This window comes from Fringilla coelebs (genome assembly GCF_963513975.1).
Source record: "Fringilla coelebs genome assembly, chromosome: 5".
Lineage (NCBI taxonomy): Eukaryota > Metazoa > Chordata > Aves > Passeriformes > Fringillidae > Fringilla > Fringilla coelebs.
Window position 1 is genome coordinate 65,424,984 of NC_140033.1, and position 27,083 is coordinate 65,452,066.

At 44.2% G+C, this 27,083-nt stretch overlaps 2 protein-coding genes across 4 annotated transcripts in view; one reads left to right on the forward strand and one right to left on the reverse strand.

Annotated features, from left to right (window-relative positions):
* The window catches only part of TTC38 (tetratricopeptide repeat domain 38), a 28,047-nt gene extending 9,586 nt beyond the window's left edge, over positions 1-18,461 (reverse strand). Inside the window, exons 1-15 of one of the 3 annotated variants that reach the window (XR_014616180.1) lie at positions 18,176-18,461; positions 14,664-14,741; positions 14,118-14,199; positions 13,596-13,767; positions 12,441-12,614; positions 11,518-11,593; positions 10,298-10,417; positions 8,049-8,108; positions 6,964-7,002; positions 6,126-6,207; positions 5,097-5,262; positions 2,961-3,120; positions 2,601-2,674; positions 1,953-2,138; positions 16-139 (exon numbers count right to left, since the gene is read on the reverse strand). Coding sequence is in view for 1 of the 3 variants with exons in the window: in XM_084206439.1 (XP_084062565.1) it covers positions 2,045-2,138; positions 2,601-2,674; positions 2,961-3,120; positions 5,097-5,262; positions 6,126-6,207; positions 6,964-7,002; positions 8,049-8,108; positions 10,298-10,417; positions 11,518-11,593; positions 12,441-12,614; positions 13,596-13,767; positions 14,118-14,199; positions 14,664-14,741; positions 18,176-18,199 (1,401 nt within the window). In the remaining 2 variants the exon portion in view is untranslated. Of the gene's footprint in view, positions 1-15; positions 140-242; positions 2,139-2,600; positions 2,675-2,960; positions 3,121-5,096; positions 5,263-6,125; positions 6,208-6,963; positions 7,003-8,048; positions 8,109-10,297; positions 10,418-11,517; positions 11,594-12,440; positions 12,615-13,595; positions 13,768-14,117; positions 14,200-14,663; positions 14,742-18,175 lie in introns of those variants that run through there. The other 2 variants (XR_014616181.1, XM_084206439.1) reach the window with 2 other exon arrangements.
* A 69-nt stretch (positions 18,462-18,530) lies between these two features.
* PKDREJ (polycystin family receptor for egg jelly) lies at positions 18,531-24,836 on the forward strand (the record flags this gene model as incomplete). The annotated part of the gene is made up of 1 exon (XM_084205471.1): positions 18,531-24,836. The coding sequence occupies one exon, from the start codon at positions 18,531-18,533 to the stop codon at positions 24,834-24,836; it is 6,306 nt and encodes a 2,101-aa protein (XP_084061597.1).
* Between the last annotated feature and the right edge of the window lie 2,247 nt (positions 24,837-27,083).

Below are 27,083 nucleotides of genomic sequence, written 5' to 3' on the forward strand. Positions count from 1 at the left end.
CAACGGTTCACCCACCTCATAGCACCTCAGCCTCTTCCTAATGCACCAAGGAAAACCCCTGAGAGATTGTGCCACGCTTGGGCTGTGACCTGTGTGAGCACAGATACTGCTGCTCTCCACTGCTGGACGCTTCTGGCCACTGTGATGGAAACAAAGTGGGTGCACACTGCTACACATCTATGAAATTAGGCTGAATAACATATCTAAAAGCTTCACACATGCAAAGAAGTTATGTACTTGCTTGCTTAGCAAAGATAATCTTTGAATTTATTAAGGCAAAGCAGACAAAATTCTCAATCGTGTTCTATCAAAAGTAGAGCTGTCATTGATTACATTGATCATACCCTGCATAGCCAGCCAGAGCTTTCTCAGGCTTTTGTTCCCTTATACAGTTTGTTACATTCCTTGAGTAAAAAGTTACCTGTCTAAAGTCATTGCTTGAAGTGCACTTATTAAAAATAAGAGTAAAAATCCAGTGTAAAGTGTCCCAAGTGAGTCACCCCCCACCATGGCTGAACAGACAAGCTGTCTGCTGAAGAACAGCATGCTCATCAATCAGAAAACCTGAAGGCAAGGAATGCAATCCCTTACGTGGTTTTATTATTCTCCTTTTAAAATAAGCTATTTCTGCATCAGGGGAGGATTGGGTAAAGCAGAATGTCAGCAAAGCACTTCCACCTCTTGTTCCACGATGCAGGAACTCCAGGGGCTGTGCAGGGCCAGCTATGGAAGTGCTTTCTTAGGTCAAAAGGAAACTGTAGGACAAGGCTGCTGTGGGACATGGGGAAGAGCCTGAGCTTGACAGGACGGAGGGGCAGGCCTATGAGGCCAGGAGAGTTTGCAGATGTGGAAACAAAGCCAGAGCTTGAGCAGTTACAGAATGTGGGACTTCGATTCCAGAAGAGGAGGCATGAGTTCAATTTTGGTCTGAAATACAATTTTACCTGTCATTAGGGATTTCTGGAATACTTTTGCAAGACCATGTGTTAGCTCTGGGATGTTGCAGGAATCCAGAGGCACCAAAGCTCTCTCAAGGCCCATGGCTCACATCGTGCCTGACTTGCAGCACTGAAGTTTATCCCATCACATGTGTTGGGACTGAGCTGTGTCTGTCCCCCTGAGCCCTCCTTCCCATGGCAGAAGCTCCCTCCTGGTCTTCACCTCTCCAAAGTCTGTGCTTTAATCCTGGTTTAAACCCCACTTTGCCAACCTGCAGGGCCTCTCTGGAGTGAGATGGTAGTAGGGCCTGACTATCCAAAAGCTCAGGGAAGCACGAAGACCCAGTCCAACAACCCTTCAGAAATGGTACTGGTTCAGCTGAAATCCAGGCTCTTCCCTTTTTCTGAAAGATTTTAAAGTGCTGAGGGAGCACCCATGTCAGAATAGTCATTATTCTTGTCTGGTTCTTGTCTGGTTTCATTTACCCAGTAATGCCAGAAAGCTCTGATGTACTATATTGGGAGGAAAAATTTAACATTTTATGAGAGGGAGTTATAAATGTACACCTGGAAAGAGATCCTAAATGCAGACAGATCTGTGACTTCTGCCTGAATGAGCCAGAAGCTCAATATGGAATTCAGTTCATGCCTGTAGTGGCTCTGGCCCTACCTCTTCCTATTAGTACTAGCTTTATTTCAAAGCTCCCTTTGAATTACCTGAGCAGTTTAACTTCACATGTAGGCCAAGCTAACAAACAGGGCCAAAGAAGGACTGAAGTCCAGGCACTGTTACTACACTGTGTATAATCAGAGTCAGAGGGAATGTTCAGGAAAACATACCAGAGCAGCTGTGCCTTTGGGATGCTCCAGAAAGCTTTGTCAGCAAGTTTTGCTTGCATTATCAGCAAGTTTTCTTCTTTCCTTGTGGAATCATCTAAGACACAACCTCCAGAAATGTAACAGCTCTGTCTTTTTTGTAAGGAAATAATTCTCAGATCTTTTAAGCTTGAGTACCTCCCTGAATTCCTTCACAGCACCCCTGCACTCCCTGCACTCAGGCTTTGTGGAAAGCTCCTGGCTCTTCCAGCTGAAGCTGTAGGAAAGCCCTATGCCATGGAATGCACAGCTGCTGCCTTCCTGATCAGTCGCTCAGTCATTGGTGACTTGGGTCTCATCAGATCACGTTCATGCAGGAGACACCTGTGAAAGGAGAGGTAGGAGGCTGAGGAGTGGGTGATAAACTGGACTGTTCTGCCAAACAGGCTGTGCTGCGCCCACGTGGCAGAACACACCTCTGACTCCCCAGCAAAGCAGATGTCAGCAGTGGCACTGACTGGAGTTGCAGTTCACAGCTTAGCAGTCTGTAACACACATGGTCAACAGGCTATAGTAGAAGACAGAACCATTTGAAAATCAACTACTCTTGAACATACACAGATCATCCATCCAGGCTGAAAGAATGGACCTTTGGAACTGGAAGATACTATACTTTTTATCCTGGTTAAATGTTGCTACATTTAAAACAAATGCTTGCATATAATTTTAGCCTAAATTTATTGGTTTGAATATATTCATTACTTCTTACTTTTAGAGTATATTCATTACTCCTTACTTTTAGCAACAGCGCTACTTCCACAAATATTTATCAGGGGAAATACTCACCTTGCAAGATTTCGTTTGGCCTTTGATTTGGAATTTAAAGCAGCATGAATCAATAACAGGCTGAAAACATCTCTCTGGAAAAAAAGTCAGCAGAATACAAACGAATAAATAATTTATAATGTATGGCTGGTTACAATGCCTTGGTTACCAAACTATTAAATTCACAGGAAGGAAACAAATCAACATTAAAAATAAATAGCTAACCCTTGCAAATAAGCACTTGCTAACAGGATTCAGTCACCAGCACAGTTCAACTTTTCATGTCTGACCCTGAAGTGCTGTTGATGAGCTAAGTGCTTCATGGTGGCTACTGAAAGGGAATTGAGTCACATCAAAAAGTCTTTTCTGGATCTCCTTTACCTGAGCATCACTGCCTCCCACTTGGACTAATTCATAACGGATTGGGTACAGCAGGTCTACAGCTTTGTCACAATTCCCATTTTCAAACTCTGCAAAAGCCTGGCACAGTGGCAGCCCCAAATGAGGAGCCAGGGAAAGCTGGTGGTCTTCATGAGGTGCTCTGTAGAATGAAAAAGTGGTTAGCTTCCAAAGCCAAAGCATAAATAGCCATATTTCAATGTTAGTCTGCCCCTGCCTGCAGACAGGTTTTTATTTTTTTTTTACTGTACAAAGCCTGATGTTTCAGGTACTTGACTTAGGTCATATCTTTCGATGTGGTTATGCTACTTTTACCTTTTGTTACTCATCCAGCAATCAGTTTTTATCCTCCTGAATATACCCACAAAAGGCACAAGCCCAACCCCTCCTAGCTCTGCAATAACCAGTTTGGGCTAGGACAGTAAGAAAACTGCAGTTTCTCTTCTGCTGACCCCACCAGAACATCCTACTGCTAAGTCCTTTGCCTGGCCACATGTGGCCACCAGTCCTTGCACAAAGCTCCCAGTCATGACCTTGCAAGCCAGCTCCTTCTCAAGTCAGCGTTACAAAACTTCCTGTTTCTCTCACTGGGCCAGCCTTCATTTTCCAGGAGGCAACACTGCCCTATGTGTTTATCATTCCTTAAACAAACTGTGGCATCCTAGAAAGATAAAAGTGCACAACAGATGTTCATTTGAAGCAGCTCGAGACAGCTAGTGATGAATATGATGGAACAATTAATTTCCACGTTTTGTCCAGCATTTCCATGGAAAGAGCCTGTGACACCAACCACCAGAGAGCGCCATGGGACACCCGACAAATTCCCAGCAACTTTCCATGGCTAAGGCCTGGGAAAGATACCGGTGCAATGCCAGATGTTTGTGCCCCGGTTGTAACACTGCTTTCTTAACGCATACAAAACGCCTCTGGGGTATCATTTATGCATTACATATTTGTGATAGACGTAAATTAATCCAATCATTAATACAGTCCCTTCAGCTCACAGCCTGCTTTCTCAAATAAGGATTCTAAGCTTTATAATATTTCAAACTACAGCTAAAAATGTACACATGTATTATTAAGGCCAAAAGTAGGTGAAAGGAAGCACTGGGTGAAAGAATAAATAGCACATATGAACACATGTTCATTAAAGCCTCTGTGGTGGATAGTTTTCTATACTTTATATATCCTGACATACAAATAATAGAATAAATAACAAAAAATATTTGCTGTTTTTTACTTTAGTTAAATGAGACATACTTAGGCTTGCTTTGAAAATTATTTGTTTAGATAAGTATTCTTAAAAATTACAGTGTTCCTCAAAACTACATATAGTCAGGAACAAATAGTGACAATTTCAGGTTCTCCTTCCTTCCTTCTCTTTAAAGGCAAAGGAAGCAACAGATGCTTAAATAGAGGGAAAAAAGGGTGTAGTAGGGGGAAGAAATTGAATTTAAAGCATCTATAGATCAACCCCTTAAAAAAAAAAACAACAAGGCAATTCACAGTCATTTAATACCTAAGGGATCCCAAAACCTTCCTTGTTTGGATGTAGTACTTAAATATTCAATTTTTTTCAAACAACTTAATTTGAAAGTGAAATATTCTACATTTTTACTTTAGTAGTACTTGAAACCTAATTTCCTGCAGATGGACTTAACAACACATCAAAGAGTAGCCATTAGAATATCATTACCAATTAATGTTCTGTTATTAACCTTTTAAACTAGAGCAGAAAAGATCCTCCACAGACAGCTAACATATCTTGTAGAATATTCTAATTTATATACTAATTTACTCCTTGTCTGTAACACAGCTTAGTGTGACCTCACTAAAAGGAAACAGACAGCAACTGCTCAGGTGGTGTCCATGACCTCAAACACAAAAAATTTCTGCTCAACAACATGAGGAACCCCTCTAGACATTAACTCAATAAACAGGCAATAATATGGATCTCCTAACAGGATGTTGTCCTGCTTAAACCAGATGTGTCCCAGTGACATGCTAAAGCAGGGAGGAGCGTGTTGGAGCTTCAGCAAGCCAGAGACATCAGTGCATCACTGCCCTGAAGTTCAGAGGGCTATTCACAGAACCCAGTGCAGGAATTCCATTGCTTACCTGGCAAGTTCCTGCAGAGTTGTTAAAAGCTCCTCAGTACTTTTGTGGTCTTTGGCTCCAAGGAAAGACATCAAGTAGTGCACATCATTGAACAGAAGAATGTGATCCTTGGTGTGCTTCTTCGTAACCCCAAGCAGATCATTCCACCTGTTCCCAAGCTTTACACCTAAGAGTAAAAAATACTTCTCTCAATAACATTGTCACATGCAAAAGCACAACTTTGCAATTACTGTCAGCCACTCAGCATAAAATGCATTCCTACTGAACTCAGCATTTCCTGATGTAGCAGAACGTATGCAGCAATAATGCTCAGCTGCAGCCTGCCTTATGTGGGCCAAGAGTTTCTTGACTGTCAGGAGTTTAAAGGCTGCATTTTAGCCTGCATTGTGTGAGCTTCTGGCTTTATTATGAGACTGTTCATAATGTTTTGGAGGTGCTGTTCACCATGAGCCATCTGTAGGAATCACAAGACAGAGTGGGAAGATGGATTTAATAAAAACCCCAATACATCATTAATGTTTTAGAAGAACAGTGTGAAACACTATCTGCCCATCATGTCCCCTGCCATCAACCCCAGTGTATAAACACTGACTTAAAAGGGGAAATGCCACTGAGTTAGGGGAGTACAAAAAGCCAGAGGCTGATAGGCCCATACTAACTATTTCAATTAAAACAGAAAAAAAAGGATGTGACTGGAAATTTACATCCAGAAAGTGCTATGGGTTTTTACAGGTTTATGCACTTGTTTGCTTAGCCTCAGACCTCCAGGAACAATAGCAGTGAAGTGTCAGAGAAGAAGTAAGTGACCTATGTGAGCTGACTGCTATGCCACACTGGCATGGAAAATGGAAGCTCTTGGGAAGAATAAAGCTTATGGACATTAGGAACTTCACATTGATGCTTTTCTCAAGTTTCTTCTGAAACACTGATCGAGCTTGCTGTGTAATCATATTAAACACTTCCCCAACACGAATGGCAGGGGAAGGGAAAAAGAAAGTTATAAAAAAGAATGGCCAGAGGATATCCTACCTTCCAGATGAAGCCTGTACAGCATTGAACTGTTATCAACTATATCCAGGATGCTTCCACTTGCCAGGCACACAGGAGCAATCTGTAATCACAAGTACTCATAGGCTGGCCAAGTGATGCACTAGTGGAAACTTCCTCAGATTATCAAATTTTTTTTCACAGTACTAAATTAATTTTATCCTTCTATTAATTCAAAATTACTTGTTTTGTAATAGTCCTAATTGCATTTTTCTTGAATAAAAGAGTTTACAATGACAGAAACTTATATGGTTTACATGTGCTGTTTTTCTCAGTAAATATGGAGAGTCATCACAGTATTTTATTTTTTCCAAAATTCTGACATAAATATTACTTCACTGGATCAATGTTAGTAGATGGGAATCTGCCCAGCAGCTTTCTTAATGCTTGCAGTATTTTTACAATCCTTACAAAGATGTGCTATGTTATCTAAATTGATACTGCTTACTTACAAAGGTTGTTTTGAAATCCAGACAGTCGACTTTGTACCTAATATGCAAAACAAGTTCTTTGTAGAGGTGACTTGACTAATTTACATCCTTTGAAAGGTATGAATAAGAAACACGGACAGAATGGAAATCAGTACCATTGTAGCTCTTTCAAGCACTCAAACTATGTAACACTCAATCCTTGGGGCATTTTCCCCAGAGTGCTGAGAAGTTGTTTCCCCAAAAGACTGTGGTAACAGATGTAAACAATATTTATACACAGATCATGCACTGTGATAGGTTTCAATGTCACACAGAAGGAAGAAAGCACACATGATCATCATATCATGATCTTGCATAATCTCAGTAAAGATAAAAAGGCCCCTACTCACATGCTTGTCATAAATTGTCAAAGCAGCTTCATATTCCCCCTGGAAAAGCAAAGGAGGACTGTGGGGTTAACATGCAGACACAGCAACCAGAGACAAACACATTAACAGACATCATAACAGCTCTTCAGGACTGCCTGATCAAAACAAACCAAGTCAAAGAAACCTTGAGGTATTCAAAGCAGAAAAACCTGGATTTAATAGGCAAAATGATCAGTATGTTGAGGTTCCATCAAAGAATAAGTACCAATACTGGCACAAGTTAAGCAGGAAGGAGACACATGGAGGTATTGCCTCTCATTCTAATGTTCCTTTCACAGATGTTTTCAAAAATCAGTGCATCCCATGGTGTATGCAAAGAGATGGAAAAAAACCAGTTTTAAGTAGCCTTCAAAATACTTATGTAGATAGGAAGTGACAAAATAAATAAACTGTTGGACTCCTGTTGAGATTTATGTTCCTTCTGTGTTACTCTGCCTTGGGCCAAAGGATGCTGCCTTCTCAAGGATGCCACATTTATCTCCCTATTAAGCTGAACCACATGAGTGCTAAGCATTAAATCCAAGGAAATTCTGACAGGCTGGGTAAAATTTAAACCATTTTTAAAGGCTTTCCATAGTAAGAATTAGTAACAATAATTAATAGCACTGGCAACCCAATTTAGAGTTTATGGTCTCTTTTTTTATAGTCAGCAAATTTTTGGGCCACAAAATGAGTACTGAATTTGCTAAGAGTTTTGTTAATTTTTATCTCAAAATTAGAGATCTACATTCATCTTGCTATCAAATAACTGTGCTAAATATAATTAGTGAGACTATTGGATCTCCAAACATGCAATAATCTCACAGCAATATTTCAACATTCTTAGAAAGATCCTGAAAGTGCTGACCAATGCAATTAAAATTCTCAAAACAACAGTAATAAAGGACTATGTCCCTTTGTAAATACAGAATGGTGCTATTTTATAAAAACATCCCTTCAAATAGCTGACACCCCCCCCCCCCCCAAGTAAATCTTAGTTCTGCCTTTTAAAGAGCTTTACATAACCTATCTGGACCATAAAGCACATATATGAAAATATCTCATACCTTTTCAATGTGGTATAAAGCCCAGTGCCAGTAATTATGGCAAGCAAGCATATCACTGCTCTGGAGAGAAAAAAAAAAATTATTTACAAAATAAGTCCCCTTTTCAAGTTATCTCGTCAGATTTCTGTTTCCTCCTTCAACGAAACTGAGTATTTCAGGAGAAACAAAAGAGACAAGAAATTTAGATCAGCTGCCAGGACACCTTCTCATTTGGTACACTTGTCCTTGCAGCTATGCATGGCAACACCTCAAACCCAAGGTTACCCCCCACATCATTTTTCCGATAAGAGTTTCACTTGGATGCCTCAGAACTCACCTTTCTTCAGCACCCTTTTAAAGAAAGAAATTTAATCCACATCTCTAAGAAGAGTAAGATTTGTCTCATCTAAAATTTAGACATCTTGTCTGAACTAACCTGGCCAGATAGTGGAGAGAGGAGGATATGGAGGCCTTATGAGGGCCATTCATCCCAGCAATCTAGAACCTACCTCAGACAAAGAGGAATCACTTTTTAAACAAGTTTTACTAGAGGCTACAGGAGCAGCAAGAGATGCCAAACACAGTGGCAGCTCCTCAGGTGAGATGAATTTTTGCTGAACTGCACCAATTTTCACAGCTAGCACCAGAAATTCAAATCCTCTTCCCTAGCCTGCAGTTCAAGGCAATTGCAGTTCATTTTTGTGAATGCATTAAAAACAGACAATGTAGTTCCATAATCCTTTGCTGAAAATTAAAATATCAGAAAGGTTCACCACTCTCCTCCCACTCTCTCCTGGTTCTGTAGTTAAACTTAATGGTCTCACAAGTGGAAAAATCATCTTTATTGTCATACTGACAACTGTAACAACCGCTTTCAGGAAGCACAAAGGCAAAGGTTTCCAATAAATGTCAGGGCTTCTAGGATAAACATTCTGGTAATCTTTTCTTGTTTAATATTAAATCACAAACCAAACCCAAGCAACAGAAGCAGTTATGTGCTTGGCATTAACACTGATAATATCAAGTTGAATATCATACTGCCATTCCAAATGTCCTACAAACAAGATCATGGAATTACCTGACTAAATAAAGCAAAACCTTTCCTCTGCTGCTAAATTTGAGCTCTGAAAAAGATTAAACTGCTAGAGAGAAGTGGGCTTGCACTTGATTTTATTTGGATAAAGAGTATGAATCACAGAGACATGCAACTATTTCAAGAACCTATAGTTTAAAAAAAATGGATCCAAAAGTCAGTGACTGAGGTTTTTAAGGTATCACCCAAACTGTCAATCACTGTTTCATTAAAACTAACGTATTAAAGGACAAAGTGCTTCTGGGAAGTGACAGGTGTGAACTTCAAGCAAGAGTTTTCTGTCTGCACTTCCAAGCCCAGTATCTGAATGCTTAACTTAAAAAATAAAACAAGCACAAACCCAGCCTTTCTAGTCTCACTGTCCAGTTGTGCTCTTGGTGTGAGGTGGGACAGTCAGCTCAGATGACTCTAAAATAGACTCTTGTGGGTTCTAGCAAAGGCAAACCTCCCAGCTCTCAGCTCTGAATATAACAGACTTAATCACTGTGTAAATGCTATCAAACAGAAAATAAAACTTAATTTACAGCGAAGGACCACATAACAGACTAACTAACCTGTTCAATACTCTGAAAGATGGTGCCAAACATGTTGGATATATAAGGTAACTGATAAGTTAGAAAGTAATTAGTGCACTAGAAAAGATATAAGAGCATAATTTCTCTTTTCTTTGTTCTTAAAATCCCCTCCCCATCCAGAAGCAAACAAGTATTTTAGTGTTTTGAAACAGGTGATTTGACTTTTTTATTTTCCACCTCATCCTAGGTCCCATGAGGAGATTTAGCCAGGTCCTTCAAATGACTGTCTGTGCTTACCTCAGCCTAAGTAAAAAGCTTATGAAAGAATCAGTGGTCACTTTACTTTTATAACCACACAAATAGGGACAGTCATGTCCCTCATAACATGCCACTTCTTTCTGCCTGTGGTTTTATAACCACACAACAGGTCAGAAATAGGGACAGCCATGTCCCACATAACATGCCACTTCCTCCTGCCTCTTGCTTAAAAGCTGCATGGAGAAGAGCAGCACCTCAAAGGAGGATTTCCTCTAATATCCAAACTCTGCATTGATTGCAACAGGTCTGCAGATAGGAAGGAACTGCAGGACTCAAGAACTTGGCTGCAGGAATTAAAGAAAACCTAGAAATAGCTTCCTCAGAGATGCCACAAAAACCTTTACCTTCCAGTTCTTTTCCGTTTCCTTCATGAATTTTAAGCCTTTCTCCACCTCTGCTTTCATTTCGTTTACATGAGCTATAGTATGGACAGACCATGCATCTGTCTGATTTATAGCCAAAGCCTGTGAGTGAAAAACAGGAGAACACAATGAGCCTTACAAACTTGCAAATGCAGGCATTTATCACTGCTTATCTAGAAACAAGAGACTACTTTTTACTTGCTGCATGTTAAGTACATCCTTGTACCACTCCAACTAACCACAGCCCAGAAGTCTGATTTGGAACAGAAAAGGAAGAGAATGTTTCTTGGCTGACTTCACTTCCCAGCTTCTGCTGCAGGGAGATGAACATCTGCAAAACACTTTAAAACACAGGCTTTGATGATGACTGTGAAATGACATCTATTTCACAGACATGCATCAATGAAAGAACTGCAGGAACAGGCACAATATATATTCCACGATATAGTGCCTTGCAGATAACTATTTCTTTTCCAAAAAATGGCCAGCTCTGAGTATTCAGCCAATTCCTCTTCCTTGGCCCAACAACTCTCCTTAGGCTTTTGGCATGTTGCAAAGTTAGTCATAAACCTAGTAAAGGTTAAGTTTTAGGGTTTAGTCTCTGTTGTCACTTTCAGCAATTTGATGTAACAGAAGTTTTGCCAAGAACACCCATTAGAGATTAATTGTGTCTGAGACTCCTGGAGGACAGGGATAATCCTGAGGACTGGAGAAAGTCAAGTATAATTACAATCTTCATAGAAGGGAAACAGGCTGGCTAATGCTGATCCCCAGGAACATTGTTACAGTTAATTGCTCAATAATCCAGGAACAAGCATCTAGGAAAAAAAAAGGGAGCAGGAAGCCAAAAAGGACTGATTGTCAAGAGCAGACTATGTCAAAACAATCCAACATTCTTCGATAGGAGTAAACAGCCAATTATACATGTGGGAAGCAGCAGATGGGCTGATATATGGATTTTATAGGGGTGTTCTGACCCCATCCTTCAGGGCATGCTCAGAAGCAAGTGAGGGGAATGCAGTCCAGTGAAACTGCCTTGGTGGGGCAGAGATGTGAGAAGAGTCATCAACAAGTCTCACAAAGATCTGTGAGCATTTCCATGCTGAGCTGTATCTCTTTACTGCTTTGACTAACAACTGGCAGGAACCAACACCCTGTCTGAGAATTCTCAAGCCTTTCAGCACCAACAGCAGGCAGTTTACCTCACGGGCAACCTTCTCAGCACGGTCAAAAAGGTTTGTTTCCACGAGTCCAAAAGAGTAGTAGCCTTTCACGTAGCTAACAGAAGGGGGAAAAAGAACACATTATCCATTTATAAAAAGGTTTAGTCCAGGACTGAAAAAACACACCAGAAAGAGCATTTAACTCAAAAAAGTCCTTGCAGAGCAATTTACAAAAAGGTTCAAGCTCACAGGATACAGAACTACTAAGCTAATTCTCAGAGGAAATGAGTGACCCTGAGACACCAGTATGGCAAAGAGTGAGAAGATGCACATCAGAATGGACATTTCCATCTCTGGATGAGATGGAATCACCAGCTACACAGAACCAGCTGCTGATCTCCATAACAGCTGCAAGATGCAGAACTAAAAGGCTAGAAGTGAGACACTGCCGTCACCAAAGCTATCTAAGCATCTCAAAGGCAATCTTCTACATTTTCCCCAGTGCCCACAAAACCACAGGAGGGTACTTTTGCATGAAGTGGCCCTTTAAAACTGGTTGTAAATCATCCCCATTAAGCCATAAAAATAAAAAAAAATAGGGATGTTATGTGTACTTGATTTATTTAATGGATCTAGATGAATAGTATTTTTTTGGATGAAATGAAGAAATTTTGCCACTACCCTGGGTAAGGACATGATTTTATCCTGTGTGTTACACACCATGTGCTATATTTGATAGTAGTGAGACACAACTCACTTAAGAAAAATCCCTCATCAACAGTGTCAGGAGGGATACTGGATACATGTTCTATCCATGGTCAAGTTTGATTAACTTCTAGACTCTTGATTTTTGTCTACATGTCTTGTTTCCAAAAGATCCTGAACTTTTAAGTCTGAACTTAAAAACCACATAGTCTGTGCACACCAGGGAAAGAGCAATTCCCAAATGAAGCATGACTCACCTGCTCAGTGGAACATCACGTGTCCAGAAAGGATAAACACGGGCAACGGAATCTCGCATCTGACGCTGGTATCCCAGGTAGAAATAAGTGTCATGGGAAAATTTGAGGGCTAGCAGGTCAGTGGGGTGGCTCTGCAGAATCTGCTCCCATAGATCACAAGCTTTTGGAAGTTGGCTAGAAATAAAAAAATTATTTCCATCACCGAAAGAAGGCACACACTGCCTTCTTTCTGTTAGTCCTGCCCCTACTGTTAGTCCTGAACTCAAACTATGCTGAGAAATAGAAAATTCAGCACCAAATGACTTATTCTCTTCCTCAAAGGAATTCTTTAGTCTTTTCTAAGATAATAATAGGATTATATTCATTTGGCACCTTCTCAGAAATCTTATGAAAGAAATCGTGTTGGGTTACACCAAATCACTGTAACACACAAGGAAAATGAAACAAGCTTAAACCATAAATCTAAAAATTTTCCTCCAGGGCTGAATAGTTCCTAGAGGGACCCACCATAATTAATGGAACTTTGTATGTAAAAAGACACCTTCCCTCTCCTTTTGTACGAATCAAACCCAGTGGCAGGGCCTCAGTAGCTTACTCATTTCCTTTGCTGAGATGTGGAGCAAATCCATGCTTGCCCAATTGTTTGGCAAACAAATAATGAAAGTGAATCATTAGCCCATATGTTCTGCAGTTCCTACAGATTTATCATATGGAATGAAGCAGTGTGCTACAGCCCACAGTGTAACACTCTTACCTCCCTGTTTTACAGGGGAAATAGGTTTTGACATAGGGAGACAAGAGAGAGAAGTCTGTAATTTTCTGTCTGTGCATCTGAGTCTGGACCCTACTGTAGCCAAATACTTCATTTCCTAGTTCTAAACCGCACTGAGGGATCCGTTGCACATTCTAAACTTGGAGTGCTTAATGCTAGGAAGTGGTGGCAATAGAGAACTTTACTTCCTACAGCGCTGCTCACCAGCTAGACATGGCACTTATGGTGGAGGCAGAAATTCAGGGACAATCTGTGACATCTCACCCCGATCCTTTGCTAGATGTCAGCTACCATGACACATCACTACTGCCAACCTTCACTTCTGCCTGCAGTAGACAAAGGAACTCTTCCCAGTCCCTGGGGCAGGGTGACAGAGGACTCACCCCCGGGCAAACACGTCCAACGCTGACACATGAAGTCTCTCCCGCTCTGTCAGTGGCTGTGACTTGGAAAGTGCCACCATGGCTCTCACAGCACTGTCCAGCTCCTTGTCGAGCCTCACGGTCCTTCCAGTGCCAATCAGCTCTAAGCCATTGGCAATGACATGTCCCATTGCTGCAGGAAACAGCACAGCACCAGCTGAGCTCACAGCAGAGCCTTCAGCTCCATAAAACACCAGAGGAGCTGAGCATTTTCAATAAAACTGACTTGTGGACACAGGGGTCCAGGAAGTCTCCCAAGCCTAAAGTTCTCAGAAGGTTTTCATGACAGCCACTCAAACATTATGTGAAATGAAAAGAAAAAAAAACCACACCAAAGCATTCTGCCTGCTCTACATTTCGAGGAAGTTTTACAGAATTCTATAAATTATCACCTTCCCCTTGCATAAACCAAGTCAGTTAAATACCAAGACAACAGGCAATAACCCAGCACTTTCCATGCTCAGAATGAAAGGTTATACTCACTAAAGTTTGGATCTGCTGCTTTTAGCTTGGAGAGACATCCATCAATACCTCCAAGGCTCTCATTATTGGTCCAGGTTGCATACTGTAAGAGAGACAGAGCAAAGAGGGTGGAGCAATCCTCTGTGATAAGGAGGATTTTTTTCTTTTTGTTCTCACAGACACTGAAAATTCAAAAACAAGGCAAATGATTAAAAGACAAATGTTGCATTCGGGAAGGTTTAGTATAGTAGAAAAACAGAAAAACTGGGGTTTAATATAATTCAGTCACCAGCAGAACCAACTACCCTGGGTTTCTACAGGGTTTTTGGCTGATTTGTTGGTATCAAGTGGAATGAGCACACTGGCTGAGGTTTTCACCATGGCTGCAGCATCTGGTACAGCCCTCTGCTAAAAGGGTTTCCTGCAGCCAGCTAAAGGCTGAACTCCTGTGGTAGCCTGATTGTGAGGCTCTCCTAGCTGATAAGAAATTTAAATATCAGCTACAGTAAAGAGTGTTCCATGCACGAGTCCCTTCAAATCCCATTTTCTTGTGCCTTTCAGTCTTACCTGTGTCAGCACGGCATCAAAGAGCTTACAGGCTTCATTGCTGGTCGTGGACAGGACAAGTCCAGCATCCTGCCAGGCCTGCACAACAAACAAACACAAACGTGCTCCTTTTACACCCTCATCTTCCTGACACTGACAGATGTTTAAATTGATGCTGTTTTGCTATTTTCATCAGCTGTGCACTTTTAAAAAGAAAAGTTGGAAGTACAGTGTGAGGCAGAAACAAACCTTTTGTTCAGTTGCAGTTACATTAAGACTCAATTAGTTGGAGCTAGTAGTAAGACTAAAGAAGCCAACAAATACCAAGTGTACCAGAAGATCTTGATGGGTTGCCCAGCTCATAATGACAGCACCATTCTGAACTCATTAGATCAGTTGGTGAATTCCTCTGCTACAGGCACACCTTGTGTCAAGAATAGACATGGTAAAATAAAACCCTGTTCTCCTATAATCTATAAATCTGTAATCTTCTTCAAACAATAATGCTTTTCTGAACCAACTTGCAGACCAAACAGCCTGGCAGAGCAAATCCACTAAGTCTCTGCAGTTAACCAACTGAAAATTTGGATCACATTTATACACAAGCCTAACAACAGTAAGAACATGGGAAATGCTAAAAACCAAACAGAATTGGGCTGCCACAGTTTCTAGCAACATAATATGACTGAGGCACAACATCTCCTGGCTGACTGTTGGCAAATGAGCAGAGTTCATCTGAGAAGCTGGCCCAATCACTTCAGCATTACTTTAATGCAGTACACAGAGTATGGAGGATAGACAACTATTATAAAAACAGACCTCGGGCAAGCTAATTCAGACTTCTTCTAATGGGGGCTTAATCCTTCCTGATGCTGCAAGAATTCAGCTCTTCTCATTTTACACTTTAAAGCATTTCCTAGCTATAATAATCTGTCAAAATTTTTAAGCAACCAGGCAAAGAAAACTTTGTTAATATATCGATACTAGAGCTTTCCTACTGTGATTGGATTAAAGGCTCACATTCCAACAGCTAAAGCAATTGAGTCTTCAAATTACATGCCTGAAAGACTAGACCTGAATCTAAATTACACATTTTCTTTACAATTCATATTATACCCATGATACTGAAATTGGCTGGAATGAACTTCCTGACACAATTTGAAGCACTAGGAAGCAGGCATTTGTTATCTGCACAGGACACACTCTCCTTGTTCCGTGGGTGTGGTGAGACTTTGCAACAAGGTCTTTCTTTATCCATCATAATCATACATATTTATTAATACATGCTTCTTATCTAATACACAGAACTAATTCCTAGAATGAATTTGCATGCATCTTCCTCCTATTGGAAGATCTTTTCTGGTCCTGGAGAGTAATAAAAAGGGGTCTCTGGTGGTCATATTCACTGATATTAAATTCAACCTTTCCTTGGGCATGAGCTGTTGTTTCTGTGTTATATAACTTCCCAAAAAACCACTGTAGTCTCCCTCTTATCTGTTTCTCCACTGGTTCCAGCCGTGTTTATATGTTTATAATCCTGTGTGCATACCTTTAAACCTTTGTATTTTATATACACATATACACACATTTATTTTTATATATACCTTTATAGGTTTATATACACCTATATAAACCTTTATCATTTATATATATATATATATATATACACACACCTTTATCTTATTTTGCCAGTTAGTCTTTAATCTCTATTCAGCAACCTCAGGGGAGCTGAAAATTTTTATTCTCTATAGATTTTACCATCCAGAAAAAGAATAAAGAGAACAGCCAAGCAGGTAGCAAGGTTAGGCTTGCTACTTACTTTGCCCTGCAAAGTAGGCCAGGAGCCACCCTCAGCATCAGTCATCAAACACAAGCTTCCTTTGGAGCAGGTCTCTGCATCACTGCCTGTTTTACTGTTTTACACAACAGCTTGAGGTGCTTGCCAAGCAGAAAATGATGTCCCATTCTGAGGGGACTTGATGCTGGTTCACAGGAATGGAAAAGTCTGCATGTGAGCACCAGAACAAACCAGCAGAACAAGGGTTAGTGGAAAGTGTGTTTGCATCTATCTCTAAGAACAGTGCTGATCTAGCTAGGTATGTGCTATTTCCAGCCACTCTGGAAAGCCTCTGTCCTGCTATGGCTACAGCCCACCTGACTCATTCCTCACTGGAAAACTCCCACTCTGAGAACAGGAAAATGGCAGCAAGACTGCGTCACATCAGGGATGCCACTACTCTGGCACCACTCAGTGCCACTACTAGCACATCAGGACAATGGGCTACAGGGAATAACCGCCCCACAGCAGCTTCTGGCTCCTACGAGATGTAAAAGATGTGCTCCAAACCTAATCTGTCATTGCCAACTGAGAACTAAACAACTACTGGGACCACAGAAATGCAGCATGCCTTGTCCTCTAGGACGTACATAAGGGGTCCTGCCCAGGCTACTCGGGACACTCAGGTCTTGGGGCTTCTCTCTAGTGAGGTTTCAAACCGTGACTGAAGAAATCCAGGAGGGAGTGTGAGCGGGCAAAAATCAGCCTCAAGAGTCTAAGGCTCATCAGTTCCCCTTCCCACAGAGGCTGCCTTTGGGTTCTCTTACACTGATCTCCCACAATCCCCTCTCTAACTCCAGGAAAGAGTCTTTCCTCTTGTATAAGAGAGTCATGGCCTTTGCTCTTCTCACTGCTTCATGGTGAGACCAAAGCCTTGCCCTTTCCCCTGCTCTAAGATTAGAGTTCAGTCATGAGATCTGGTGACTGTTTATTTGTATTTTCTCCTCTGCTACAATCTTAGCTGGCTCTGAGAATTGTGCTCTCTGTGGGCTGCAGTTGGGACCTCTTGAATTCCTTGCGTGACAGATCCCCAAAGCTCTGTCAATCATGCACCTGTCTCACGCAATCTTCAAGACTTTGTTTTAACCTGCCACTGTCCTAATTAACCAAAACACAACCATAAAAGGAGTTTATCAGAAAGAGAGCATTCAAATTACTTAATCAGTAAGCAGCTCCCGCAGGTTGCACCCTTTGACCCGAGGCTGATTTAGAGTTAATCGAAGGCCTGACCCACTTCTGGGGCCCACGGAGGGGGCAGGTGGGTGCCGTGGGACCCCTCCCCTGGGAACAAGACCCAGACATGCTCAGACATGGGTCTGCTTTCCCAGTAGAAGCGACGGGTGCAGCGACCCTTCCCCTTTTCCAGATCCCAACAAAAGCTTCCCTCGTCCGAAAGCCACCCGAGAGTATGAGGCTGAGCTCCAGCCATAGCGAGCCCGGCTTAGCTCCCGCCCGCCACAGCCCAAGGCCCGTCGGCAGCCCCCGGGCCCCCACGGAGGCCGCCCGCCGCCCCTGGGCGCAGGGCACGGGCAGGACCGAGCCGCGCTGGCTCAGCGCCTCAGCGGTGCCGTGCCCCCGCAGCCCCTCGGCCCTGCCCTCACTTTGCAGCCCCTCATCCTGCCGTCCCCCCGCGGCCCCCCAGCCCCGTCCGCCCGTCAGCCGCCAGCCGCTCGCAGCCCCTCAGCCCGGCCCTCACCTTGCAGTCCCTCAGCGCAGCCATGGTCCCACCGCAGTCTCGCCGCTCCACGGCTCCAACGCGAACGGGGGCGGGGCCGCCACCGGCGCGAGCGGCGGGCGGTGCGCGCCGGGTACGCGCGGAGCCCCCGCGCCGTCGCTGAGGGACGCCGGCAGCAGCTCGGTGGCGATTATTGGCCCCCAAATCTTTGTTCCTTCTTCCGGCCCGACCCGGTGTCCGAGGTTAAATAGTGTTCTCACCACCTGCCCTGCGAAGGAGGCTCTGGTGCCCTCGGGCTGCTGCCCCAGCCGTTGGGCCACCCCAACGAGCAGCCCCGGCAGGCCGCGGGTCCTCAGCCTTGTCCCCTCTGGCCGTGATGGCCGCGCTCCTCCTTCTCTTCCTTATGCAGCTGCTCGCCTGCTGCCGCCGGGGCTCGTCGGCGTCCCCTGTCCGTCTCCGGCCGTCACCCCTGCGGGTCAGCTGCCCAGGGCCTCACGGCCAAGTCTTCCAGCGGCAGGACAACGAGCACAGGGTGTCGTGCTTGTGGAACAGCACCGTGACCTTGCATTACCAGCCCGCCCCAGGAGCAGGGCTGGAGGTAGAGGGGAAGGAGGGACAGCCACCATCGCCACCTTGCTGCCTCTGGTACCTGAACGCGGCATCTCTGAGGAACATCTCACGCTGGTCAGGCCAGGTGGTACTGCAGACAGAAGCTCCCTTACCCGGGGCCTCCAGCCTTCTTACAGTGCAGTGCTCGTCTGCCTCCTGCGCTGCACCCGAGTGCTTTCACCGCAACGTGAGCGTCGAGATCGCGGAGCAGGATATGCGGCTGTTCGTGCTTTGGCCGCAGACACGCATTATCCAAGCGTGGCAGCCTGTGGAGCTGGGCTGGTGTGCACGCCTCAAGAGTGCTGGCTGGTTGTACCGCTTCAGCAGCAGGGGAGGTGTCCCCTCGACCCTCCTCCTTCCCAGCAGTGAACACCAGGACACATCACCACCTGCTGTCTATCCAACAGTTAAGTTGCAACAGACCTGTGCCACCTACTACAGCTACCGCTTGACTGTGCGCTACAGGCACCCCGGGATCCACGTTGCTTTGGTCAGTATTGAGCAGATGCCTCACATAAGCCTCAACCTCTCTCTCAAGGTGGAGCCTGACTTGGTACATGTCCTTAGTATCAGCTCCAAGCTCCTTAGTGTTCCTCAGCAGCCCCTCAGCTTGTCCTGGTGGCTTCAGCCCCTTACCCTGAGTACACTTGCCTACAGACTGGTGGACACACAGGCTATTGGAGGTTGGCTCTGCTCCTATAGTTCATTTACACTGCCAAGCAACTTCTGTGCCATTTCTACACCTCAGAGCCTGGATGAGATAGTGGTGGCCAGTGTTTACTTCCATGTTGATGGAAAGAGGTTTGAGGAATTGATGGGGGAACTGCACCTACTCAATGGTACCCTGAGCTTAACTGCTGGCAAAGAAACTCCTATACGTGTCAACCTTTGTCCAGGGAAGACCAACAGCAGCACTTACATTTTCAGGTACAACCAGGGAACATTTTACACATCTAAAGACAACAACAGCACTTTTTCCACAGATCATCCTAACACACACACTGTGTTCTACCAATACAAGGAGCTCTCCTACTTACTCACCATAGAATTTCTGGCCTTACAGTGGTACAAGTTCAAAATGTACCTTTATATGAATCAGAAGAGGGCTTTGATTAGGTCACTGGCAGAAAGAGACCTTGACGTCCACATTTTCAGCAGTGGCCGTCCTTCTTTTCTGCAGAACTTTAGTTATTTAGTGTGGTTTATCCCTGCACAACATCCGATGCTACAGTGTGAGTGGACCTTCTATCTGCAGCTTTTTGGCACAAAAAAAGGCAATATTGTCCAGAGCAGGACGTACACATACAATGACCATGTAAAAGATGCCACGCGTTTTGTCCGTCGCTCTGCTTTACCCTTTGATGCAGAGAAATACACAGGGTTTGTAGCAAAAGTGAACTGCACCAGCGGTGCACCAACTCCAGCTCTTTTAAGTGTCAGGGTCAACAACCGTACTGCAAAAACCATAGAAACACCAGTGGTTTGTGAGAAAAAAGAATGTAAGATAATCAGGTGTTGGATTGTGAGACCTAGTCTCGAATCCACTATCTTGTACAGGAAAAGGGCATCAGATTTTTTCCTCTTTGTCAGGTTGGACGTAGACTGCCACGCTTCTATATCTATCAAGCCTTTTTGGCAAATCTATCCTGCTAAGGACACAAAAACTGGGCCGGACTGGTCAAAGCCAGTAAACACTTCTAGCATGTTTGGCATAAGAATGATACATTTAACTGTTCCCGCTAATAGTTTAGATTATGGGTTGTATGTGTTTCATTTCAGTGCTGAGGTACTCCTACTTATGACCACAACAGTCCTTAAGGCCAGTGATATGATTTATGTTCAGATTGAGAGAGCTGATCTAGTGGTAAATATCTCAGGAGGCTCGGTCCGCACAGTGAAATTTTCTGAGAGTTGGACTCTTGATGGTTCTGGATCCTCTGATCCTGATTCAGAGGAAGGACCACTGATATTTACTTGGTACTGCACTAAAGACTTGGCAGACTATCGAACCATGAAATTCAAATGGAAAAACAGATGCCATCCATCCCAGAAGGATTTGAGATGGATAACACCCTCAGGTCCCGTTCAAACAGTACCACCAGAATCCCTCCCAGGAAGCACCTTATACTACTTTCGCCTGATGATTCAAAAGGGCAGAAGGAAAGCTCATGCTGATCAAGTTATAGAGGTAGATCCTGGCCCTCCACTCATCCTGGATGTGAAATGCCTTGAAAACTGTGGTGCCAGTTTAATTCCAACAGAGAGATTTGCCCTATCTGGAAAATGCTCAAACTGTAAACCGAGCCACAAGCCACTATATTACTGGTCCCTTTTTTCAGACACCTCTACAGAAATTAATTTTGATTGGGCTTCCAAAACATCAACAGGGAGGTCTGGGGCTTACCTGTCTATACATGCTATGACTTTCCTAAAGCCTGAATATCCAACCTATGTACTTCACTTAAGCGTAACTACCTGGGATGGTAGGTCCACATCCTTCAGAAAACCCTTTTCGGTAAATACTCCACCTAAGCCTGGCAGGTGTAACATCAGACCCCGCTACGGGTTTGCCTTTGAGACAAAATTTGTTGTTCAATGTAGAGGATTTTCTGACAGCCATTTACCTCTTACATATAAAGTGATAGTAGCTTCTTCCAAGGTACCCCAAACTACCACAGTAAGTTCTGTGGTGGAAAACACATTTGGCACAATTCTGTACTTTGGTTCTGAGCCTAAAACCCCTCCATCTTTTCTCCCACTTGGAGAGCCCTCTCGTTGGTACCGTTTGATACTTTATGTTCAAGTCCGTGATGCATTCAGGGCATTTACCCAGGTGAGGTTGCGTGCCTATGTGAGGAGCCCACTTAGAACTCAATCCCTTGCACGTGTGTTTCATGACCTGCTGGATTCAGCAAGCCTTTCAAGGATGTCAAGATCTGCTCAACAGACTGGTGATCATCTTAGATCTGGTTATTTGACTTATATTGCAGCCTCACTCTTAAACTATATTAAAAACACACCAACTGTCCAGCTCCCTCAGGCTCAGCTTCGGGAAACTCTAGTTAAAACAGCCTTGAATATTTCAGTAAATAACATCATGGAAATCAACCAAATAGTGGCTGTTATTTCTGAAATCACAGAGTCAGTTGAGAAAATGAATGTTAGGTCGCAAGACCTTGCCATTGGGCAACTGACAGCAGTAACAGGAATTCTGAAGAGACAGAGAAGTCAGATCCGTTGGTCTGAGGGAGCAGAAATTCAGACCAGTGGAATACTAAGATGCTTGTCCAATGTCCTAAGAGGTGATCTTCTGCATTTCAAGAATGTCAGTGCAGATGGAATTCAACATGTTTTCTCCATCATGGAAGGTGTAACAGAGGTAGTTTTCTGGGGAAAAGTCCCTGAAGAAACAGAAACTCTAATAGAAACAGGACACTGGAATATCACTCTGAAGAAAAAAGAAGCCTGGAACATTACAAATCATTTGCCTGAAAAAGACACCTGCCACAATTGTTTTTATCCAATACTGGGAAAAGGAAGTAGTCCCGGAGTAGCGCCGGACACTGTGTTTTCCACTGCCATTTTTGAATTTGATGAGAGCCCCTTCCCATGGTTAGATTACACATCAGAGATTATATCAATGGTCATGGGGTTTAAAATGGCAGAGACTAAGACTGATGGGGATCTAGTTCCATTCATGCCTGAAAGAGCTGAGATTTTTCTTGCCAGGAGAGGTGGAGTTGCAACTTTTAATTTAGTAATGGGACCCGATAAAACAGAAACTTACACAACTGGAGGATTTCATTTTGAGATCAATGAAACTACCACGAGCATGTACTTCCAGATCATGACAAAATTAAAAGTTACTTTCAAGGTGCTGGTATTTACAGGTACCAATCTTACTGACGCTAAGCCCGTGGCCTCATTTGTTGCTTTTCACAACATGAAAACAATTGCAAGTAAAAATGAGACAATCACTGATGACTGTAGTGTTAAAGGTCCCTATATAGTCTGTCTCCCAAAGTCCCTGCTGACAACCATAGCGCAGGAAAGTGGTGCAGACACTCAGAACATCACTATTATCTTGAAGACAGACTATATCTTAAGGTACCCAAACCAGAAAATGGTGAGCATATACATTTTTAATGACCAGTGCCTATTTCTGAGTGGGATTGGAAGTCAGTGGAGCAAAGAGACATGTGTGATTGGTCCCTTGACCAACTGGGAGAAGGTACACTGTATCTGTGTCTCCATGCGGTATCGAAGGAGTCTGACAGCCCTTCCAGCACCCAGCATCAGGTTCCTGGCAGCCAAAGTAGTAGTTCTTCCCAACACAATAGATCTGGAGAGAAACCTGATAGCAGACATACCTAAAAACCCACTGACCCTCATAACAGTGCTCTGTATTTTTGTCATCTTCTTGCTTTTGTGCTGCTGGGCTATAAGAAGAGACAGGGCTGAGAGGGAGATCAAGTACATTATCGTTCTGCCAGACAATGAGGCCTCTGATGAAGGGAGCTTTTTGGTCACTTTGTACACAGGCAGTCGCTGGAATGCTGGGACCAAAGAAGAGGTCTCTCTGCAGCTCATCGGCCAGTATGGCAGGAGTAAATTCCGTTGTTTATGGCACCAGCCTTCTCCAGCTTTCAGACGGGGAAACATTGATTGCTTTCTGATAACTACTAAGAAAAAATTGGGAGATATTAGTTCTTTCAAGATCAGGCTCAATAGCGATGGCAAATCTTCAACCTGGTTCTTAAGCAGAGCTGAAGTTGAGGACATGTCCACCAGGAAAGTCTGGTTCTTTCTGTGCAGAAAATGGCTTTTCCTTGACAAGAACAATCCCTCACAAGCTCAGAAATTTTATGTCACAGACCCCCAGACACCTCTACCCAAAAGTGACTATTTTCTTATTCATTTTAACAGGAGACTGACAGAGTACCATCCATGGCTCTCAATTTTTGCTCCTGTTTTTGTTGGGGCTTTCACCAGGTTCCAAAGGTTGTCTACATTTTTAGCAGTACTATTATTCACCTTGCTTGTTAACATTATGTTCTTTAATGCTGGAAAGGATGATGAAGCTCCAATATACCTGAGGTATATGAGATCAATAGTAGTAGGAATTGAATGTGCTTTGCTTACCCTCCCTGTGGAAATGTTAATAATCATCTTATTTAAGTATTCCCAGAAGGATCCTCCTCCTGTTATGACTAAGATGTACCCAAAGGTAGATTCTAGGTACTGGAATAATTGCATAATATCTGAAAAAGATGCAAATGTAATTGACACAGAGGAGGAGACGACCCCTGTGAATTCCCCTCAGATGGATACAAGGTCCCAGAATTCAAGTTCCAATGTCCCACAAAGGGGCATCCTTTGCAAAGTAAGGAGACTAAGCACTACCATCAGGCGGCTTCGCAAGATCCCGGACACTGAGCCCATGCTGTGGTGGTGGTGTGTCCCTTTGGCCTGGGGCCTGGTTCTGGTCATAACTGTGCTCTCGTCCTTCTTCATTGTGCTTTATGGTTTGTCCTATGGCTACCAGACTTCCCGAGAGTGGCTCATAGCGTCTGGGACTTCCTTTCTTCAGAACGTGCTTTTCAATTCAGTTCTGAAATCCGTACTTTTCTCAGCTATAAGCACAATTCGTCCAAGATACTGTGAAGATATCAGATGGGTAACTCAGGAAAAGCATGTGGAGATTAACTCAGGTGAAGAAACTCAGAGCACAATTCGTCCAAGAAACTCTGAAGATACCAGATGGGTAACTCAGGAAAAGCCTGTGGGGACTAACTCAGCTGAAGAAACTCAGAGCACAATTCGTCCAAGATACTCTGAAGATACCAGATGGGTAACTCAGGAAAAGCCTGTGGGGACTAACTCAGCTGAAGAAACTCAGAGCACAATTCGTCCAAGATACTCTGAAGATACCAGATGGGTAACTCAGGAAGAGCCTTCAGCTGAAGAAACTCAGAGCACAATTCGTCCAAGGCAGTCTGAAGATACCACACGGAAAACTCAGGAAAAGTCTGCAGAGTTTATGTCATTTGAAGATACTCTGGGATTCTTCTGAAATTTGCTGATGTCAGAGGCACCAAGCAATATCAGCATTTGGAAGCTGATGAAAGAAAACATGCTGAGAAGGGCAAAAATTAAAATAAATGCACTTATTTTCATGAAAGGTTTTATCCATCACCTTGTCTTTTTATCACTGCTATTAAATTCTCCACTGCATATTCCACTGAGAATGCCAACAGTTTCTACTACAGCCAGTCCCTGAATAGAAGCTGCTTTCAAAATACTTCTCCCAACCAAGTTTTGTGGCTAAGCATGGCTTACATCTCACGGCAGTATCAACTCCTCTGCCCAGCTCGCAAAGGTTATGCCCGAGGAGCCAGAGCCGTGCTGAGCATGGCACTCACCTCTGGCTGAGCACATGCTGATGTAAGAGCAAAACATACCCTGAGGGCTGGAAACACCGGCGTGTCCGTCCCGGGAGCGGGAACGTCGGGGTGTCCATCCTGAGGGCCGGGGACACGCTGGGGACGCCTGAGTGTCCATCCTGAGGACTGACGACACGAGGAGAACGCCGGGGTGTCCATCCCGAGGGCTGGGGACGCGAGGAGAACGCCGGGGTGTCCATCCCGAGGGCGGGGGACGCGAGGAGAACGCCGGGGTGTCCATCCCGAGGGCTGGGGACGCGAGGAGAACGCCGGGGTGTCCATCCCGAGGGCTGGGGACGCGAGGAGAACGCCGGGGTGTCCATCCCGAGGGCTGGGGACGCGAGGAGAACGCCGGGGTGTCCCCCAGACCCGGAGCAGGGGCTGAGGGAAGGCGGGAGGCGCTCGCGGGCGCACAGCCCCCCCTGCCGGCCGCCCGGCGCCCCTGCCCTTTTCGGGGAGGCCCCGGAGCCGCGGCGTCCGCGCGCACTCCCGGAAGTGGCTGGGTGGGCACCGCGTGAGGGGGAACGGGAACGGGGAACGGGAACGGGGAAAGGGGTAGCTCCGGGAACTGGGTGGAAAGTGGGCGCTGGAGGGAACTGGAGCCGGCGGGAAGCCGGAATCGGGAGTCAAACAGGAGCTCGGGACGGAAGGGGAAATGGGGGCTGGGCGTTTGGGGAGCGCAGAGACACAGGAACCGGGAATGGGGAGCAAATGGGAGCTGGAGAGGGGACAGAGGAACGGGAGACAGGGGCGAAAGGAACTGGGAGCTCCGCGTGAGGGTGGAAACGGGGACCTAGGGAAAGCCTGAGGGAGCTGGGAACCGGGATGACGGCGGCGGGAACCGGGGATTGTGAGGCAAAGGGGAGCCGGGCAAAGAACCGCGATCCGGGCGGGGGAACCGGGAGTGGGGGAGGCCGGAGCTGCTGGCCGGTCACTGCCGATAGGGAGACACTCACGGTTCCCGAGCTGGGGCCACTGTCTCCCAGCTCCAGGCACCTTTGAGCCAAAGAAGTGGATCTGTGCACTTGTAGTTAGTAGGGATATGTAACTATATTCTTACAACTGAAATGGCATGCTTTATGTAAACAAAATTTAAGACCTTCATGCTTCTGGGTCCCATACCAGAAATATTTTCCTCATGACTTAATTTCCCGTGTAAATTACTGTCAAAGAAGCTGTTACAATGAAAGCATTAGTGATACCTTGTCTCACTTTGTGTCTTGCCTCAAACAGAGTCTGTGATTTCTACAAATATGAGAGGGTTATGTCAAGAGCTGGATGAAGGCTCCCCTGAAAGTTTTACTCTGCCCAGATGCAGCAGTCTGAGGTTGTTCAGACCAAAGATGGTTTTTGTTTGATGAGAGTTGTAGGAAAATACTTGGATTCTGCTGGTAAAGTGACTTGTAATGGAGATGTGTTCCCCAGGCTGGTTGAGATACCAAGCTCTCTAGCCTGTGCATCAGCTTTGCACTGATCTGTTGGCTAAATCAGTGTTTTTACTACTACAAAAATCATTGCACCAAAAAAGGTGTAAAAAGCCCCAAAATTCCCAATAGCTAGGCAAAACCTGAGATTTGGATTAAGAAAGGAATGGGTCATCTATGTGGTTGCAATGGTTTGGGCTTCTTTATTCTTTAGTCCAGGCCTGGAAAAAGCAAGGATTGGCAAGTGTTTTTTGCTCCTTTTGCCAGAGCCTGGTGAAGACATTTTCACCTGTTCTTTCTGTTTTCTTTTTTGCTGCCCATCTAACACCTGAACGATGCTGCCTCCTTTGAAGTCTGCTTTTAACTACAGGCCATAATAACTTTGCACTACGTCTTCTCCCCCAGCTGTTTGTTCATTTTGACATAATTTTCCCAACATGAGTGAAGTAATTA